The sequence below is a fragment of the Bubalus kerabau genome, chromosome 10 (genome assembly GCF_029407905.1).
Source record: "Bubalus kerabau isolate K-KA32 ecotype Philippines breed swamp buffalo chromosome 10, PCC_UOA_SB_1v2, whole genome shotgun sequence".
Classification (NCBI taxonomy): Eukaryota; Metazoa; Chordata; class Mammalia; order Artiodactyla; family Bovidae; genus Bubalus; species Bubalus kerabau.
The window spans coordinates 81,386,432-81,405,680 of record NC_073633.1 but is presented as its reverse complement, the minus strand read 5'-3'; the positions used below and the strand labels follow the sequence as shown (position 1 = coordinate 81,405,680).

The window sequence follows — 19,249 nt, the reverse complement described above, 5'->3', positions numbered from 1 at the left end:
GGACTGTCAAGAAGGTAAGAGTAAAATTAGGAGGCAGAAATCTTCAGGGTGGCCAAAAGGGCATCTGAATCTAAATCCTCTCGAAATCCTGTCTAACACTCTAAGCATATTCAGTGGCATACCGAAAGACTGGGGGAACCCATGTGAGGTCCCTGTCTTTACTGAAGATGTGGGAACTCAGGGAGTTTGTGATTTGTCTAAGGTCACCTGGCCTTCAGGCACAGCTGGGCGTTGGGCCCAGTGTTCTGCTCTGTCCTCTGGACAAGAATATATATAAAAACAGGCCTAGTGGTGACTGCCTTCTGATTTTTTTTTTTTAACCAGACTTAATAGGCACTTTGATAAAAATCAGTCTACTCTTTCTAGAGTGTCTTTGTGCCATTTCTAGGGCCTGCCCTTTTCTTTGCCAAGGAATCACTGTCAATATTTGGAATTTTAAAAACTTTTAAAAAGTTAAAATTATTTTTTAGTTCAAGAGCCATAATGCATTCCCCAGCTAGTACATTAGAACACTGTGTATAATCCCATGTGTACAAAAAGCTTTTGTGCTGGACACAGACGTGACCTGAGAGGGCTCCACACAGGTGTGTGTGCTGGAGGAGTGTGAGAGAGAGAACTTTGGGCAGAAGACAAGGGCTGTTCATCATGAAGGATATGGGCCACCTGTTTTAGGCCATGGTGAGGAATTAAAACCAGCATGCAAATAAATGATTACTTTTAGATTCGGGATGTCCGGGTACACATACTTTTGTTGGCCTGGTGAAATTCTACACCTGCCAGGCCCAACAGTTAAGGTGTTTAGAGACTGTTTTTCCTTGTTATACCAGAGCTTGAGGTCACAGAGGCAATGCTTCGATGTTCAAACCAATGTGTCAGGACAATCCAGTTGGTACATTGTTGTAGATATTTATTCTTTTGGGAATCCTTTCCTTCAGTCAGTTTATATTCTTGGTTTAGAGCAGAACTGCTTAAATGACCACAGGTTGTTTATTCACTTTTCTAGACCTCCAATGAAGACGACTTTCCTTTTGCTACCTGCTCTCTTGGGTCCCAGGTCTACTGCAGTGATTTAAATTCATCACCCTTTGTTGTGTCTTTGCCTAAGAAGGAAAAACCCTTTGCATTGGCTACCAAGTTATTAGTTACCCAAAACTCCACTGACAAATAGTTGTCATGTGAATCTGGATAATTTAAAAGATACCCAACCAAATCCCAGCACATCCTCTAAAGCACTGTCAAGCAACCAGCTATCACATTAATTATCAGGGTACTGGGGTGTGTGTGGAAATCTCAGAGAAGTTGGTGGATATGTATAAAACCCGTATTTTCTAAACCAAGTTGCTGTGCCTGGATGAATCTCCTGGATTCATAGATTCAATAGATTGCCTGGATGAATCTTCTGGCATTTGCTATTTTGCGGTATGCATCTGACAGGTCATTTCAGCATTTCTGGGTCGAGAATGAACATTTCAGTTATAGGTGTAAAGTTCAATGGGATTGATTCTTTGCTCTTGAGAGAGATGTCATTTTGATTTTAAATGATGTTTTCTCTTTCCAACTGGATAATGGGGAGTATTATTTCAAGTTCATGGGTTTCCTTGCTACTATTCATCACTTTGTGTTAGTAGAAACTTTATGGTTTTAAGAGGCCTAATGAAAGGAAAAGATGGCCTTGGTTTTCTGATAGTTTAGTGGGTTGGCTTTTCTGAGCTACTTAAGCTGAAATGCCAAATACATTTCTTTTGGGCAATGTAAAGTTCAGACAACATGAAAGTCAGCCCAACTTAGATTGGGCAATATGTTCAGAGAATGATTTTTTTTGTTTAAGCAATTTAATTGGTTTTTAAAAGTTGAGTATTACATTGAAGCCTGTTTTCAAATTCTTATTTTAAAATCTACTGCTTTCCTGCTTAATTTCTTGAATATAATTTGATCTTCATTTGATGATTGAGAGTGTTGAATTTATCCTTACGTAAGTTTACTGTGAGTAGTGTTCTGTATAAGAAATAGGCTTACCCAGAGGCTCAGCAGTAAAGAACCAGCCTGCCATGCAGGAGATGTGGGTTGGTTCCCTGAGTTGGGAAGATCCTCTGGTGAAGGAAATGGCAACCCACTCCAGGATTCTTGCCTGGGAAATCCCATGGACAGAGAGGAGTCTGGTGGGCTACAGTCCATGGGGTTGCAAATGAGGTGGACATGATTTAATGACTAAATAACTGTATAAGAAAGTTGGGATACTCACCATGGTGATCGCACTAAACTTTGGATATGCTTTTTTAAAATTATTATTAAATTGTGTAAGCCATCTTGTTTTTTTTTAAGTTTAAGAAATAAATATTTAATACTGTAAATCAACTATGTGCATGCATGCTAAGTCACTTCAGTCGTGTCCAACTCTTTGGGACCCTGTGAACTCTAACCCACCAGGCTCCTCTGTCCGTGGAATTTTTCAGGCAAGAATACTGGAGTGGGTTGCCATTTCCTTCTCCATAGGATCTTCCAGACCCAGGGATTGAACCCGTCTCATGTCTTCTGCATTGGCAGGTGGCTTCTTTACCACTAGCACCACCTAGGAAGCCCCAATCAGCTATACTTCAATATTGCTTCCAGAATACAATTTTTATGCATGTTACTTAAGTATTTTGTTCTCAATTGTATACTGTTTAAGTTGTGTTTTAAAATTCTTTAAATGTCTTTTGATTAAATACTTGGCCACATAAGATGCTCAGTTCAGTTCAGTTGCTCAGTTGTGTCTGACTCTTTGTGACCCCATGAACTGCAGCACGCCAGGCCTCCCTGTCCATCACCAACTCCCGGAGTCCACACAAACCCATGTTCATTGAGTTGGTGATACCATCTAACCATCTCATCCTCTGTCATCCACTTCTCCTCCTGCCCTCAATCTTTCCCAGCATCAGGGTTTTTTCAAATGAGTCAGCTCTTTGCATCAGGTGGCCAAAGTATTGAAGTTTCAGCTTCAACATCAGTCCTACCAATGAACACCCAGGACTGATCTCCCTTAGGATGGACTGGTTGGATCTCCTTGTAGGCCAAGGGACTCTCAAGAGTCCTTTCCAACACCACAGTTCAAAAGCATCAATTCTTCATTCAATAAAAGGTGCTCAGCTTTCTTTATAGGCCAACTCTCACAGATCATTTAGCAAAAATAACCCACTAAAATACAGTCACCGAGGTGCAGTATGGAAAACATGAGCACAGTGTATGTGTATGTGCAGGTCGATTGAAATGGGAGAAGTGTTTTTAGGGCAAATTGAGGGATAAAAAACCTCCTAACAATACAGTCAATTTTAGAGCTGACATCTAAAGGCTACCAGTGACCTAACTGCCAACTCCTATATTCAGTCACTTGCTCTAACAGGTCATTTCTATGGTTCTATAAATGTTTTCAAGGATCTCTATTAAAGACCTTCCTTGATAGACACAATGTGGTGTAAACATCAATGGAATATTATTCAGCCTTAAAAAAGAAATTCTGACACGTGTGCCAACATGGGTGAACCTTGAGGACATGAGGCTTGGTGAAATAAGCCAGTCACAAAAGAACAAATACTGTATGATTCCTCGTATGTGAGGTACTAAATAGTTTAAATCTGTACAGACAGACGGAGAAGGAAATGGCAACCCACTCCAGTACTCTTGCCTGGAGAATCCCATGGACAGAGAGTCTGGCAGGGTACAGTCTGTGGGGTCACAAAGAGTCGGACGTGACTGAAGTGACTACACACGCACGCACACACGCACATACAGACAGAAGTAGAATGGTGGTTGCCAAGGAGCTGGGGGACGGAGGAATGGGGAAGTTGTTTAACATGTATAGAGCCTTAGTTTTGCAAGATGAAGAGTTCTAGAGATTGGTTGCATGACAAAGAGAAAGTATTTTACATTACTGAACTGTAAACTTAGAAATAGTTAAGATGGTAAACGATGTGTATTTTACTAGAACTTTTTAAAGTTTGGAAATTGCTAGTTTTGACAATAATTCTGTTCAGTTCAGTCACTCGGTCATGTCCGACCCTTTGCAACCCCATGAATCGCAGCACGCCAGGCCTCCCTGTCCATCACCAACTCCCGGAGTTCACTCAAACTCATGTCCATTGAGTCGGTGATGCCATCCAGCCATCTCATCCTCTGTTGTCCCCTTCTCCTGCCCCCAATCCCTCCCAGCATCAGAGTCTCTTCCAATAAGTCAACTCTTCTCATGAGGTGGCCAAAGTACTGGAGTTTCAGCTTTCGCATCATTCCTTCCAAAGAACACCCAGGACTAATCTCCTTCAGAATGGACTGGTTGGATCTCCTTGCAGTCCAAGGGACTCTCAAGAGTCTTCTCCAACACCACAGTTCAAAAGCATCAATTCTTCGGCCCTCAGCTTTCTTCACAGTCCAACTTTCACATCCATACGTGACCACTGGACAATAATTAGCATTATGCTTTATCCTTTATATTTTCTTTTAGGAATCAGGGATTGTATACGTTGACTGGGAATCTAAGTAGTTGAAATATGGAATCCTGTACTCATGATTAATAAATACACATAGATATTTTTTAAAATTTCCTTGATGTTATATTTATCTTCAGCTACCATTCTCTCTCCGGTCCCTTGTGGTCAGCCAGTGTTGATTGGAAGTGGTAGCACCTTTGTATTAGTTCCTTTTTATTTTACCTGGTCTGCCTGCCTCCTTTACTGGGGACCATGGCTCCTTGAAGGCAGGGTGTATGTCTCTTGGGATTCCTTTAGATCCTCTGTATCTGCTTAATACCATGCCTACTGAAAGTGCTCCATCTTTAATACTCTTTACTGGCTGAAAGCATATATTTTCAACACATTTCTTCATTTTTTTTCCTTGTTTTTAATCTGCATCATGTGGGATCTTAGTTCCCTGACCACAGATCAAACCTGTGCTACCTGCATTGAGAATGTGGAGTCTTAACCACTGGACTGTCAGGGAAGTTTCTTCATATTCTTTTCTTACAATAGATATTTATAGCATTGTATTGGAAGGTGAATAAAATATAGTGTGTGCTTTCAGGGAGCTTAAAACCTAATTGTATGTACTTCTTACTCTCCCACTCCACTGTTACCACTTCCAAGAAGGATTCAATGTAGTTCTCATCTAATAGGGGTGCTAGTGTGAAAAAAGTGTTAAGGCATAGAATGCCAACCACTTCACAATGTACTTTGTGTATTTCTTACGGATGTGGCAGGTTTTCTGTAGGAAAATGAAGGAGGTTAGAGTGGAATGATGAGTTGGGGCAACATAGTGGAATGCCTTGACTGTTAGAAGAGCATGGCTTAGAAGAGGCTGGTGGGGAGCAGAGGGCTGCTCAGAGCTGGGTTTTTAAGAATGTTAATCTGGCCCCTCTGGGGCCCTGGAGAGAGCTAATTGGAGTCTAGGAGCAGTGAGGAACCTATTTAAGATGCACAGATAAGAAGTAGCAAGAGCTTAATCCAATGGTGGCAAAAGACTTAATGGGGGAAAGGCATAATGGAGAGAAAAACTCATGATGATGGGTTTGATGAAAGGCAGCTGGATGAAGGGGAGAAGACAGATAACTGTAATGGGCTTTGTCATTAACACAAACAGGAAATGAGTGGCTTAGGGGAGGAAAATGATGAATTTTTCCATGGATATTGTACCAGTTGGTCTTCCCAGGTGGCACTAGTGGTAAAAAACCCACCTGCCAATGCTAGAGACGTAAGAGGCTTGGATTCGATCTCTGGGTCAGGAAGATCCCCTGGAGGAGGGCATGGCAACCCACTCCAGTGTTCCTGCCTAGAGAATCCCATGGACAGAGGAGCCTGGAGGGCTGTAGTCCATAGGATCGCAAAGAGTTGGACATGACTAGCGATTTAGCTGGAGAAGGCAATGGCACCCCACTCCAGTACTCTTGCCTGGAAAATCCCATGGATGGAGGAGCCTGGTAGGCTGCAGTCCATGGGGTCGCTAAGAGTCGGACAGGACTGAGCGACTTCACTTTCACTTTTCATGCACTGGAGAAGGAAATGGCAACCCACTCCAGTGTTCTTGCCTGGAGAATCCCAGGGACGGGGGAGCCTGGTGGGCTGCCGTCTATGGGGTCGCACAGAGTCGGACATGACTGAAGTGACTTAGCAGCAGCAACAGCGATTTAGCATGCATTGTACCATTAGCCAGTGCTCTATAACACATTGTCATCAAGTTTAGCAGCTTAAAACGACAAACATCTCACATGGTTTCTGAGAGGAATACAGAAGCAGTTTAGCTAGGATATAGTCCAGGGCTGCAGTCACCTGACCATTAGACTGGGGCTATAGTTCCTTACTGGCTGTTGGCAAGAGGCCACTGTAGGACTGCTTGAGTGTCCTCACAATATGGCAGGTAGCTTTCCCCCAGAATGAGTGATCCAAGAGAGCAAGCCAGATAGAGGCTGCAGTGCCTTAGTCATGGAAATGCATGCCATCCATTCTGCCATAATTTATTATAAAAGGGCGTCACTAAATGCAGCCCATACTCAAAGGGGAGGTTAGGCACCATCTTTTGAAGGGAGGAGTGTTGAAGACCGTGGATATTTTTTTTAAACTACCACAGATATATTGTTTTGATAACAAATGGAGTGAGCATTCAGAGGAAAATGTCAGGAAGAAGGAATTGGGAGCTTTAGAGAGCCAAGCTGCCTGCATATGGAGGTAGGTGCCAGCTGGAGCTGAAAATGGAGAACTTCTCTAGGCAAATTTTTTAATGATCTCTCTCAACCAATCTCATTATTAAAGGTCATTGTTCCCTTCCCAAATTATATTATTCCAGATATTTAAACTTTTTTTTAAGGTTTCCATTTTTAATTTCTTGTATTATTTTGTTTTTTCTCCAAGCTTATCATGAAAAATCTCAGTTACATAAAAGTTGAAAGACTAGTATAGTGTCCATATATTCACTATCTGGAATCAGTAATTATCAGCATTTTGATTTATTTGCCCACTTTATCTATCTATCCATCTGAATACTTTTCTGAACTACTTATTGAGTGGCATTCTTTGGTAAAGAAGGGTTTCCCCCTCTATCTTGGGAAAAACTACAGGTCCTCTTAAAAAGGCAGAGTACAGGTTTAATTCTTTTCCCCTGATTACTAATTAAGAGAGTGAGGAACTCATGTAACAGTCACTCGCAGTGGTAGCAGATGATTTTATTTGAACACCAGTATGGACTCGTAGTCCAAAGCATATGTAATTTTGCTGTTTATTGCCAAGTACCCATGGAAGTTGTGCCATTTTGCATTCTCACCAACAGTGTAGAAGCCAGTCCATGTTTTTTCTGTAACCTTGCCAAGAGAGTCTGTTGTAAAACATTTGAGTTTTTGGCAAACATCAGTGAGAAATGGTATTTTGGTACAGTTTGATTTGTATCTTTTTATTGAACAAAGTTGAACATCTTTTTATGTGTTTTAAGAGCCATTTGCCTTCCTTTTTATGTGTTCTGTTTGTGTTTTTTGCCTGTTTTCCCAATGAAGTTTGGATTTTTTTTTAAATCTTAGTTTAAGAGCTCTCTCTATATACCAGAGACATTAGCCCTTTGTTTCTAATATGAGTTGGGAGTATTTTTTTCCAGTTTGTCATTAACGTTTTGAGTTATGGTGTTTTTTAAAATTAGTTTTTAGTGGAATATAGTTGATTTACAAGGTTGTGTTAGTTTCTGATGCACAGCAAAGTGGACCAGTTACATAAATACACATTTACCCTTTTGAAAAATTCTATTCCCATATAAGTCAGTACGGAGTATTGAGTAGAGTTCCCAGTGCTATACAGTAGGTTCTTATTGTTATCCATTTTATATATAGTAACGTACATATGTCAATCCCAGTCTCCTGATTTATCCTTCCCCCTTGATAACCATAAGTTTTCTACGTCGTTGACTCTATTTCTGTTTTGCAAATAGATTCATTTGTACCTTTTTTTAGATTCCACATATATGTGTATCATATAAAAAATATGAAATGCTTCAAAATTTGCATGTTATGCATGCACAGGAGCCATGCTAACCTCTGTATTATTCCAGTTTTTAATATGTATGCTGCCAAAGTGAGCACTGACTTATGCCGTTTTTATGATATGTGGATATTTACTTTCATGAGTTTCTGTACTTTTATGCACATCTTTTAATTGCATCTGGATTTTGAGTCATAGTTAAGGTTTCCCCTACACCCGTATTATAAGGGGATTTATCTGTGTTCTCTTCTAATCTAACCTGTGCAGCCCCTTCTTCCTCCCTCCATTCCTGTCTTACCCCCTCTCCCTTCCTCCTCCCTCTCCTTTCTCTTTCCAATTCTCTCCTAACATTTGGAGTTTATTCTGTCATACATGTCTTTTTCCAATGATTATTCTGTGTTCCAATGTTTTTGTAGCGATTTGAGACATCGCCTTTATCATATGACAAATTTCCAAAAACTTTTGACTTTTAAATTTGCTATTTGGGGATTTTCTATTCTGTTGCATAGCAGTGTGTTTCTCTCCAGTCAGGAAAGAAACTACACAATAGGTTCAACAGGAGAAGTCTAATATAAGAATTCCCAACTGTGATGGGAGATTAAGTGTAAGATGTAAGAAACTCTATAAGGCACCCAAGAGCCGAGGTAGAGTACCCAAGGAAGGACAAACTTCGGGGGGTGGGGGTGTTCGGATCTCCTTGGAAAAGACAGTTTGGCCACTAAAATATTCACTGGTTTACCCAGACAAAAGTGGTCTGGAGTTGCAGGTGGGGAGCAGGCAATCAGCATTTGGTAGCGTGGGCATGCCCTGGAAATCCAGTTGCCTGCCAGAGCGGAAGGCCTTCAGAGCATGCAGGTGCTGGTGATGAAGCTTGCACAAGGAACAACTTCTCTAACTCCTCAGGCCATAGTCTAAATAGGTCATTGCAGAAGATTCTTGCCATGCCAGGGCTACAAGTTTGCAATGGGATCTCGTTCTGGACTAGCACAGGCTCCACTGGCTGTTCTCACCCACAATGGCAGCCTCTGCCCCCGCCAGAAATCACAGCGGCCTCTTCCTCCCGCAGTCCCTGCAGCGCCCTCTACTGAGAAGGCTTAGCACTGCGCTCAGTTTAAATGCTTAAAGGAATTCTATTGCCATAGAACTTATATTATGTATACTGAAGAGTGCATTAGAAGGTGAGAGGCAATAAATTGATCATTGACAGGTGCATTGGCCTATGTATTCCTTTTTTATCATTGGATATTCATAATATATTTGAAGATCTGTTAATGCTAGTCATTCTTACTGATCTACCCTTTGAGGTAGATTTTTTTAACTTTTTCTGTAAGAATTTAAAAATGAATTTATCTACTTGTAGGGGGGAAAAAACTGGTTGGCATTTTTATTTAATCCTATATTTTTTAAGTGTTTTTTTTTTTTTTCTCCAGAGATTGAACCCAGGCCACAGCACTGAGAGCCCAAAGTCCTAACCACTAGGCTACCAGGGAACTCCCTGTGTTTTTTAATTTTTAAAAGTATTTTATATTAAATTCTCATGGTAGAAAATTCTTATACTGCTACTGCTAAGTCGCTTCAGTTGTGTCCGATTCTGTGTGACCCCATAGACGGCAGCCAACCAGGCTCCCCTGTCCCTGGGATTCTCCAGGCAAGAACACTGGAGTGGGTTGCCATTTCTGTCTCCAATAGTTAACAACAAAAGCTTTATGGAAGTGAATGAAGAAGAAAATGAATTCCATGCCTTTTATTCCTACCCCTCTAAGGTTGTGTGTATATTTTTCAGGATGTATTTCTAGGTCCATATAAGTGTGTATGTATAATAAAAATGTGTCAGCCTTTTTCACAGTATGCTTGTACCTGTAACTTAGAAATGTCTTTTCTTTTTTCTTTACAGCCATACCTGTCCATGACTCTGAGAACATTATAATGTCCTTTTGTACCTCTTCTTACAAGGGGTTTTCCTAGCTGTTACCTACTCAAGACATGGATGTCAAAAACTCACCATCTAGCCTTAATTCTCCTGTCTCCTATAACTGCGGTCAATCCATCCTACCCCTGGAGCCAGGCCCCATCTATTTACCCTCTTCCTATGTAGAGAGCCGCCATGAATACTCAGCCGTGACATTCTATAGCCCTGCTGTGATGAATTACAGTATTCCCAATAACTCAGAAGATGGGCCTGGTCGACAGACCACAAGCCCAAATGTATTGTGGCCTACTCCTGGACACCTCTCTCCTTTAGCCATCCATTGCCAGTCGTCACTTCTGTATGCAGAACCTCAAAAGAGTCCTTGGTGTGAAACCAGATCATTAGAACACACCTTACCTGTGAACAGGTAAATCCAGTCTTCATTCTGAATTATATTATGGCCGATATTCAGATTGCTTTATGATTTAGTGAGAAGAAAGATATGTGTTATTACAAGGCCTTCATTATCACATTGAGCACCTAAAACATCTGATGTTCTGAATTCTAGGATATCTATTCTGATATTCTAGTCCTTACTAAAAAGTTGAGCTTTTAGATCTGTGTTGTGGGGGAGAATTCACTTCATGACTGTCTTTGGAAAATATTTAACTTAAATCACTTTCTTCTTGATGAAGTTATTTGAGTTTGAAAAAGGAATTTTTACTTTCAGGTTAGATCCTTCCTATCTTTAAGTGAAATCACAACTTAGTGTTCACGACAAATTATGTCCAAGATAAAAGTAACCATTGGTATTACAAGTTGATGAAATACTAGACAGGTGAAAAGACAAACTTTGCTACAAATGTTTAAACAGTGAACTAAATAACATTTTATAAAGATTGACAGGAAACTAAATGTGGACTTTAGTTGAACATTCCTAAACTCTTAAGTGTGAAGAAGGCAATGGCACCCCACTCCAGTACTTTTGCCTAGAAAATCCCATGGACAGAGGAGCCTGGTGGGCTGCAGTCCATGGGGTCACTAGAGTCGGACACAACTGAGTGACTTCACTTTCACTTTTCACTTTCATGCATTGGAGAAGGAAATGGCAACCCACTCCAGTGTTCTTGCCTGGAGAATCCCAGGGACGGGGGAGCCTGGTGGGCTGCCGTCTATGGGGTGGCACAGAGTCGGACACGACTGAAGCGACTTAGCAAACTCTAAGTGCAAGGTGACATGATGGATTATTTGCATTCAATTTGTTATACATACACACATGTATATATTTTGTGCTAGGTGGCTTGTGGGGTTTTACTTCCCCAACCAGGAATTGAACTCAGATAGTTTTAATGATAATCATGGCTATGGAGGGCAGAGGTAGTATAGGGAGAAGCATGAGGGAGCATAACTTTACACAACAACCCAAGTACTAAGTCATAGCATATTTGACATTGAAATTTATTACTTTCGAATATCATAAAACTTTGAAAAAGCCATATTACACACTAATTTTATTTTTCTTCTTTTTTAAAGAACTTTTTGATTGGTAAAAGAGAATATGAAAAATGTAGATAACTTTTTAAAAATAATGTCTTCTCATTCAACTTTTAAAGGAAGAAATATCTTATTTCTGAGGACAAGTTCTAATCAGAGTTCTGCGAATATTTGGGTACATTAAACCTCAGCATATTAAATTTATAAATCAATCATACCTCTGCCATGTCCTTTCCAAAGGAAACATGCTGTAGCAAAATTAGGAACTAGCCCGGTGTGTTCTTGGTGTCTGCAGGTGCTCCCTTGTGGGTTCTCCCTTCCTCTGTGGTAAGCCCTGGCCCTTTCTCCACCCTGCGTTGAACACCTGCTTTCTTCAGAGCCTTCTCAAGGGACAGGCATGTGTTTATGCTCTCCCCCTCTCCCCTTCTCTTCTCCTTCACTCTCCCCTTTTCCCCACTGTTCCCACCCAGACTTGATGTGGTCACTGATTACAGAAATGTACACCCTGATGGCTACAGCTAGTTCTCCGTGGTAACCAGTGTTCATCTGCACTGCGTGGATGGGTGTAAACTCACCTATCCACTTTCAGACACCAACGATCCTGACAGGGTGACTCTTAATAGATTTGATATCAGTAACAAAGGTTTTGCTTGATCAGATCTCTTGGAATATGTTAATTATGAAGCCTGGAGGGCAAAGAGATACATGAGGCAATGTTCATGCTATTCCTTTTTCTAGAAAGGGCTTGTTTTACCATGGATGTTCTTTTACAGTGAATGTTCTCTTTGCCCCTAGGGAGACATTGAAAAGGAAGGCTAGTGGGAGCAGTTGTGCCAGCCCTGTTACTAGTCCAAGTTCAAAGAGGGATGCCCACTTCTGTGCTGTCTGCAGCGATTATGCGTCGGGATATCACTATGGAGTCTGGTCGTGTGAAGGATGTAAGGCCTTTTTTAAAAGAAGCATTCAAGGTACAAGAGTGTTGTTAGCTGCTTTTTTTGTTTTCCACTTTGTTTTTAAACAACTTTGCGGATGACCTGGCAGAAATTTCACCTTTGTTTGGCCTGCTTGGTACACAGAATACTTGATGAGTGTTTCAGAGGATCATGTGTCTTTGGGGGTGGGGGGGATTGTTTCAAGTATAGAGTACTTTATCTTTCACACAGATCTGTACCCCCAAACCCAAATGGATCTTGCACCACCATCACCTGTTGCTGTCTTCCTAGGAGAAAACATCTTACAACCTTTGTGAAGGTTGGAAAAAATGTGTGCCCATTAGAAACTGCCAAGATTGTTTCTTCCTTTGACTTATGTTTAATATCTAGCATACGTAACAGTTGAGATGGTGGGCTGGTTCCTGAGGAAGAGAGAATATATTTTATGTAGTCAGTAGCTCAACTAGTGGAACCTCCTTCGCAATCCGATTTTCTGGTCTGAGTTTAGACTGTTTCCCTACCGTTCTCCAAATTTCTGCTAGGCTGGCTTTTTGTTTCTGTGATTTTGTTAAATCATCTCTTTAATTAATTTCAAATTGTACACACCTGGTTTCAAGGCCAGTCAGCCCCTTGCCACACGTTTCCTTGCTAGTCCTAATTTGCTGCAGGCACTTTCTTGCTTTCTTGTGCTCTCAGCTATCTCTCTACCCCCATAACCCCTCCCTTGTCAGCCCTCCTTCCAGGCAGTGGCCTGTGTTCCCATCTCAGAGCTCCCTTCCCTTTTCTGCCAAAGCCTTGTTCTTAACCGGTTAAGGAAAGCTACCTTAAAGCAATTCATAGTGTGCAAGTGGCGAACAGCAATTTTTTGAGTTAATTCACCCAATGAAACTCTAGATTGATGCATTTTACCTCAAGCAGAGAAGCTGATGTAATCTAGAGGGAGATGAGGGGTGGAATGTTAGTAGATAAGGAATCACCTTCCTCTGAGTCCCTGGGAAATTCACCCTTCATAGATGAGCACCTTGGAGAAGGCAATGGCACCCCACTCCAGTACTCTTGCCTGGAAAATCCCGTGGACGGAGGAGCCTGGTACGCTGCAGTCCATGGGGTCACGAAGAGTCAGACACGACTGAGCGACTTCACTTTCACTTTTCACTTTCATTCATTGGAGAAGGAAATGGCAACCCACTCCAGTGTTCTTGCCTGGAGAATCCCAGGGACGGGGGAGCCTGGTGGGCTGCCGTCTGTGGGGTCACACAGGGTCCGACACGACTGAAGCGACTTAGCAGCAGCAGATGAGCACCTATTTGTCCTCAACCCTCCACTTAGTAGCCCTGTGACTTGATGTCCTGGCCTGGTTCCTCATCTCTGAAATGGAGGTAGTTATTCAAAAACTGAAATGTTGAAAATGTTTGTGAAATGTAGTTATGTGAAAATACTTGGTCAATTATAAACACTGCAAGAGTAGAACTACTTGTATGTATGAAACAAGTTGCCAGTCCAGGTTCGATGCACGATACTGGATGCTTGGGGCTGGTGCACTGGGACGACCCAGAGGGATGGAATGGGGAGGGAGGAGGGAGGAGGGTTCAGGATGGGGAACACATGTATACCTGTGGCGGATTCATTTTGATATTTGGCAAAACTAATACAATTATGTAAAGTTTAAAAATAAAATAAAATTAAAAAAAAGAGTAGAACTACTTGTAAATTTAAGTTATTCTAATTTTTCTTTTAACTCTTTTGTTTTCAAATGTCAGCGTCTTTTCTTTCTGCCTGTGTTGTTTCTCTTCTAATCCTAACCTCATTTAAACCCATTTTCTCTAAAATCTTCATAGTTAGGTGGATGAGGGCCTCTGCCATTTCCAAGCTCCTTTGCTTGTCAAAAGGAAAAACAACACAGAGAAAGGAAGCTGATGTCATCAAATATTATCAAAACATAAATCATGTTTGGCTATTTTTTCTTTTATATACACAGAACTTTTCTGCATTTAACATTTTCAGTGCTTAAATTTTTTTTTTGTTATTGTACTAGTAGATTATCAGGCCAGGTCCAGTTTCTTGTGATATATGATAAGAACAATTTAGATTTTCTGAAATTCAGAACCAAACTCTTGATATGATGACAATTCTCTACTTTGTTGAAGTTCTAGAATTTTATATTTTAAAGGAAGTTTTGATCCAAAACAACTAACTCCATCCTTAAAGAATTTTTCTTATTTGCTCCTTGGGAAAAATCTCTGTATGGACTATATTTCATGAACCCTGAGACTGCAGCTGATAACATTAAGTTTACTGCGCTTTCCCCACATCATTCCTTCCTAATGCATCAGCACAGGAGCTGTTAGGAAAGGGAGAAGGAAGGTCATATCCTAAAAGTGCAAATGGTAATGTTAGTGCTCGTACAATTGCCGAATGCCTAATTGATTATTTCTTTGGACTCTGCCTATTTGTGGTGCCCTCTGGTATAAATGCATTGCAGTAACTCAAAACAGCTACTCAATTTTTTTGGTATGTCGAATGGAATGAGAATCAAATATATTTTCATAAATTGAAAAAGAATAAAACAGATTCTTTTGGGCTTCCCTGGTGGCTCAGCTGGTAAGGAATCTGCCTGTAATGTGGGAGACATGGGTTCAATCCCTGGGTTGTGTAGATCCCCTGGAGAAGGGAACAGCCACCCGTACCTATATTCTGGCCTGGAGAATTCCGTGGACTGTATAGTCCATGGGGTCACAAAGAGTCGGACATGACTGAGCAACTTTCACTTCACTTTGTTTTATTAAATAAATCAATTTTCATTGATTTAAAAAAATATAGGACCTTATTTTTTTTGTTGTTTGAGATATAATTTACATACAACAAAATTCGTCTATTTTATAGTTTTTTTTTTTTTTTTTTTTTTTTTTTGCCAAGCCATGAGGCATGTGGGATTCTAGCTCCTCACCAGAAGTTGAACCCACGCTTCCTGCAGTGGAAGAGTGGAGTCTTAACCACTGGGCCACCAGGGAAGCCACAAGTTTTACAGTTTTATGAATTTTGAAAATATATGTAGTCATGTAACCAACACCTTAATTAAGAAACAGAACATTGCTATAACCTCAAAATATTCCTTCATACCCATTGCAGCCAATTTTGCCCAAGCTTCCAGGCTCTGGTGGACCCTTGATCCATTTTCTGTCCTTATAATTTTGCCTTTTCTAGAGTGTCATAGAATTGCATCTTAAAGTTTGTAACCATTTGCGTATGGTTTCTTTCACTTATCATGATGCCTTTAAGATTTATCTGTGTTGTTGGATGTATTAGTAGTTCATTCCATTTTGTTACTAATATTCCAGTAAGTGTACCCCATTTTGTTTATTTGTTCTTTTTTTTGGTTACATTGCAAGGTTTGTGGGATCTTAGTTCTCTGACCAGGGATAGAACTCTGGGAGGGAAGTGTGGAGTCCTAACCACTGAACCACCAGGGAATTACATGTTTATGTGTTCATTTGAATTGTTTCTAGTTCTATGCTATTTTGAATAAAACTGCTGTGAACATTTATGCATATCTCTGTTTAGACATATCTTTTTGTTTCTTTTGGGTAAATACTTATGAGTAAAATTGCTACTTGTATGATAAGCTCCGTATGTGGCGCTAGGGGTAAAGAATCTGCCTACCAATGCAGGAAACGTAAGAGATGTGAGTTTGATCCCTGCATCAGGAAGATCCCCTGGAGGAGGGATTGGCAGCCCACTCCAGAATTCTTGCCTGGAGAATCGATGGACAGAGAATCCTTGTGAGCTACAGTCCGTGGGGTCGCGAAGAGTCAGATATGGGTAGCCATTCCCTTCTCCAGGGGATCTTCCACCCAGGGATTGAACTCAGGTATTCTGAATTGCAGGCACATTCTTTACTGTCTGAGCCACAGGGGAAGCCCACACATTCATATGCATTCATTTCTTCAACAAACTATAATTGAGTACTTTGTATGGATTCAGTTCAGCCACTCAGTCATGTCTGACTCTTTGTGACCCCATGGACTGCAGCAAGCCAGGCCTCCCTGTAAAACTTTATATCTTAAAGAATTAGCTTCATGATTTGCCTTGAATTTTGCTTTGCATCTTTCTTAGTTCTGTTCATGTAGAGTAGTATGCTTCTCAGACTGTGGCACAGAGCAAGAAAACCATTTTAATATGTGCAGTGTTTGCTGCAGTTCAAGGACTTTTTTCTTTTTGCTAGAAATGAAGTGAATTACTATGACCTTCTTGCACACGGCATTCTCTAGGCTATTTGTCTTCATATTATTGTGTTTTCCAATCCTTTTTTAAAAAATTAAAATGCTTTTTTACAACAAACTCTGAGACCAACCTCTCAGTTGAGTTCAGTCGCTCAGTTGTGTCCGACTCTTTGTGACCTCATGAACTGCAGCATGCCAGGTCTCCCTGTCCATCACCAACTCCCAGAGTCCACCCAAACCCATATCCATTGAGTCGGTGATGCCATCCAACCATCTTATCCTCTGTCGTCCCCTTCTCCTCCTGCCTGCAATCTTTCCCAGCATCAGGGTCTTTTCCAGTGAGTCAGCTCTTCGCATCAGGTGGCCAAAGTATAGGAGTTTCAGCTTCAACATCAGTCCTTCCAATGAACACCCAGAACTGATCTCCTTTAGGATGGACTGGTTGGATCTCCTTGCAGTGCAAGGGACTCTCAAGAGTCTTCTGCAACACCACAGTTCAAAAGCATCAATTCTTCGGCACTCAGCTTTCTTCACACTCCAACTCTCACATCCATACCACTGGAAAAACCACAGCCTTGACTAGATGTACCTTTGTTGACAAAGTAATGTCTCTGCTTTTCAGTATGCTGTCTAGATTGGTCATAACTTTCCTTCCAAGAAGTAAGCGTCTTTTAATTTCATGGCTGCAGTCACCATCTGCAGTGATTTTGAAGCCCAGAAAAATAAATTCAGCCACTGTTTCCCCATCTATTTGCCATGAAGTGATGGGACCAGATGCCATGATCTTCGTTTTCTGAATATTGAGCTTTAAGCCAACTTTTTCACTCTCCTCTTTCACTTCATGAGGAGGCTTTTTAGTTCCTCTTCACTTTCTGCCATAAGGGTGGTGTCATCTGCATATCTGAGGTTATTGATATTTCTCCCGGCAATCTTAATTCCAGCTTGTGCTTCCTCCAGTCCAGCATTTCTCATGATGTACTCTGCATGTAAATTAAATAAGCAGGGTGGCAATATACAGCCTTGACGTACTCCTTTTCCTATTTGGAACCAGTCTGTTGTTCCATGTCCAGTTCTAACTGTTGCTTCCTGACCTGCATACAGGTTTCTCAAGAGGCAGGTCAGGTGGTCTGGTATTCCCATCTCCTTCAGAATTTTCCACAGTTTATTGTGATCCACACAGTCAAAGGCTTTGGCATATTCAATAAAGCAGAAATAGATGTTTTTCTGGAACTCTCTTGCTTTTTCCATAATCCAGTGGATGTTGGCCATTTGGTCTCTGGTTCCTCTGCCTTTTCTCGGGCCTGGGGCAGCTCTTCTCGGCCGTGCCCGTGTGCCGTCGCAGCCACCGTGACCAACCTCGAGTTGTTCTTTAAATGCTTATTGTTGTAAACCTCATTATAAAATCAGTGAGAATAACATCATGTACAGTTCTTTGAGGCTTTAGAAGATATGTAAAAGATTGCTCCTGCTATGGGAAATACTGTGGGATTACATTTACCTTCAAAGTATAAAGCATTATATTCGAAACTACAATAGAAAGTCGCTGATTAGAAATATATTTTGGTTTTTAAAATTTATTTTTTAATATAAGTGAGGATAAAACCAATAACAAGATAATTATCTGTCCCTTAAAATGTTTTATGGTGGTGGCGGTTTAGTTGCTAAGTCATGTCTGACTGTTGGGACCCCATGGACTGTAGCCCGCCAGGCTCCTCTGTCCATGGGAATTTCCAGGCAAGAATGCTGGAGTGGATTGCCATTTCCTTCTCCAGAGGATCTTCCTGACCCAGAAATCAAACCTGGGTCTCCTGCTTTGCAGGCAGATTCTTTACCGACTGAGCTATGAAGGAATTGCCATAAACATAAAACATAAATAAAAATGTTATATATATATATATATAATGTATCTATAATGAGTGACTGTGTTAGTTAGGTTACATTATATGGCAAATGGTGATGGGATCGCCTCTTGTGGTTATGTGAGACTCCATCATAGCAGCCTGGGGAGAGGAGTGGAGTCAGAGATGCGCTCCTCCTACCCTGGAGGAAAGCGGACATCCTGTTGTCAAGTGCTTCTGGGCAAGTGCCTCTAGGAGCTAGGAGCAGTGTCCAGACTATAACTAGCAAGAAAATGGGGACCTCAGTCCTACAACTGCAAGGAATTAATTCTATCAACAACTTGAATGAGCTTGGAAGAGGACCCTGAACCTCAGATGAGGCCACAGCCCTGTCAACACTTTGGTTGAAGCTTTGCTGGGACCCTGAGTAAATTTTCCTTGAACTGTCTACTCATGGGAACTATGAGATAATACATTTGTTTTATTTTAAGCTTTTAAAGGAATTTATTATGCAAAATGAAAAAGCAGTAACTTTAAGATTATTGAACTGAGCTTAAGTGTTTTCATTTGTAAAATTGGGATCATAGCTCTTTATAGGGAAGTTATATGAGTAAATGAGGTGCTCATGGAAAGAACCTGGATATCAGTAGGAGGTCAGAAATGTTGATGTGTCAGGCTAAGAAGACATTGCTTCCTGTACATGGCCAGGATGGAGGGTCACTTGAGAGAGTGGTTTTTGCATCTCTCAGGTGCCTTTGCTGGTACCTAAGCCAACTCAGGGCATGGCTGGCAAGTCACAAACAACTGAAGTTCAATTTATGTTTTTTTGAACACATGTTACTGGAATCTGGAATCTACCTGAAAGGAGAGAGGATTA

General features: G+C 41.0%; 1 protein-coding gene and 1 non-coding gene across 6 annotated transcripts in view; one reads left to right on the top strand and one right to left on the bottom strand.

Moving 5' to 3' along the window:
• Positions 1 to 19,249, top strand: part of ESR2 (estrogen receptor 2) — a 61,044-nt gene that overhangs the window by 3,945 nt on the left and 37,850 nt on the right. For all 5 annotated transcript variants that reach the window (XM_055538317.1, XM_055538316.1, XM_055538320.1 and 2 more), the window contains exons 2-3: positions 9,874 to 10,315; positions 12,178 to 12,350. In XM_055538317.1, the coding sequence (XP_055394292.1) occupies positions 9,963 to 10,315; positions 12,178 to 12,350 (526 nt within the window). In that variant the 5' untranslated portion in view covers positions 9,874 to 9,962. The remainder of the gene's footprint in view (positions 1 to 9,873; positions 10,316 to 12,177; positions 12,351 to 19,249) is intronic.
• LOC129622161 (U6 spliceosomal RNA) lies at positions 7,977 to 8,080 on the bottom strand. The gene has a single exon (XR_008699839.1). It is a non-coding gene; the product is annotated as a U6 spliceosomal RNA (small nuclear RNA).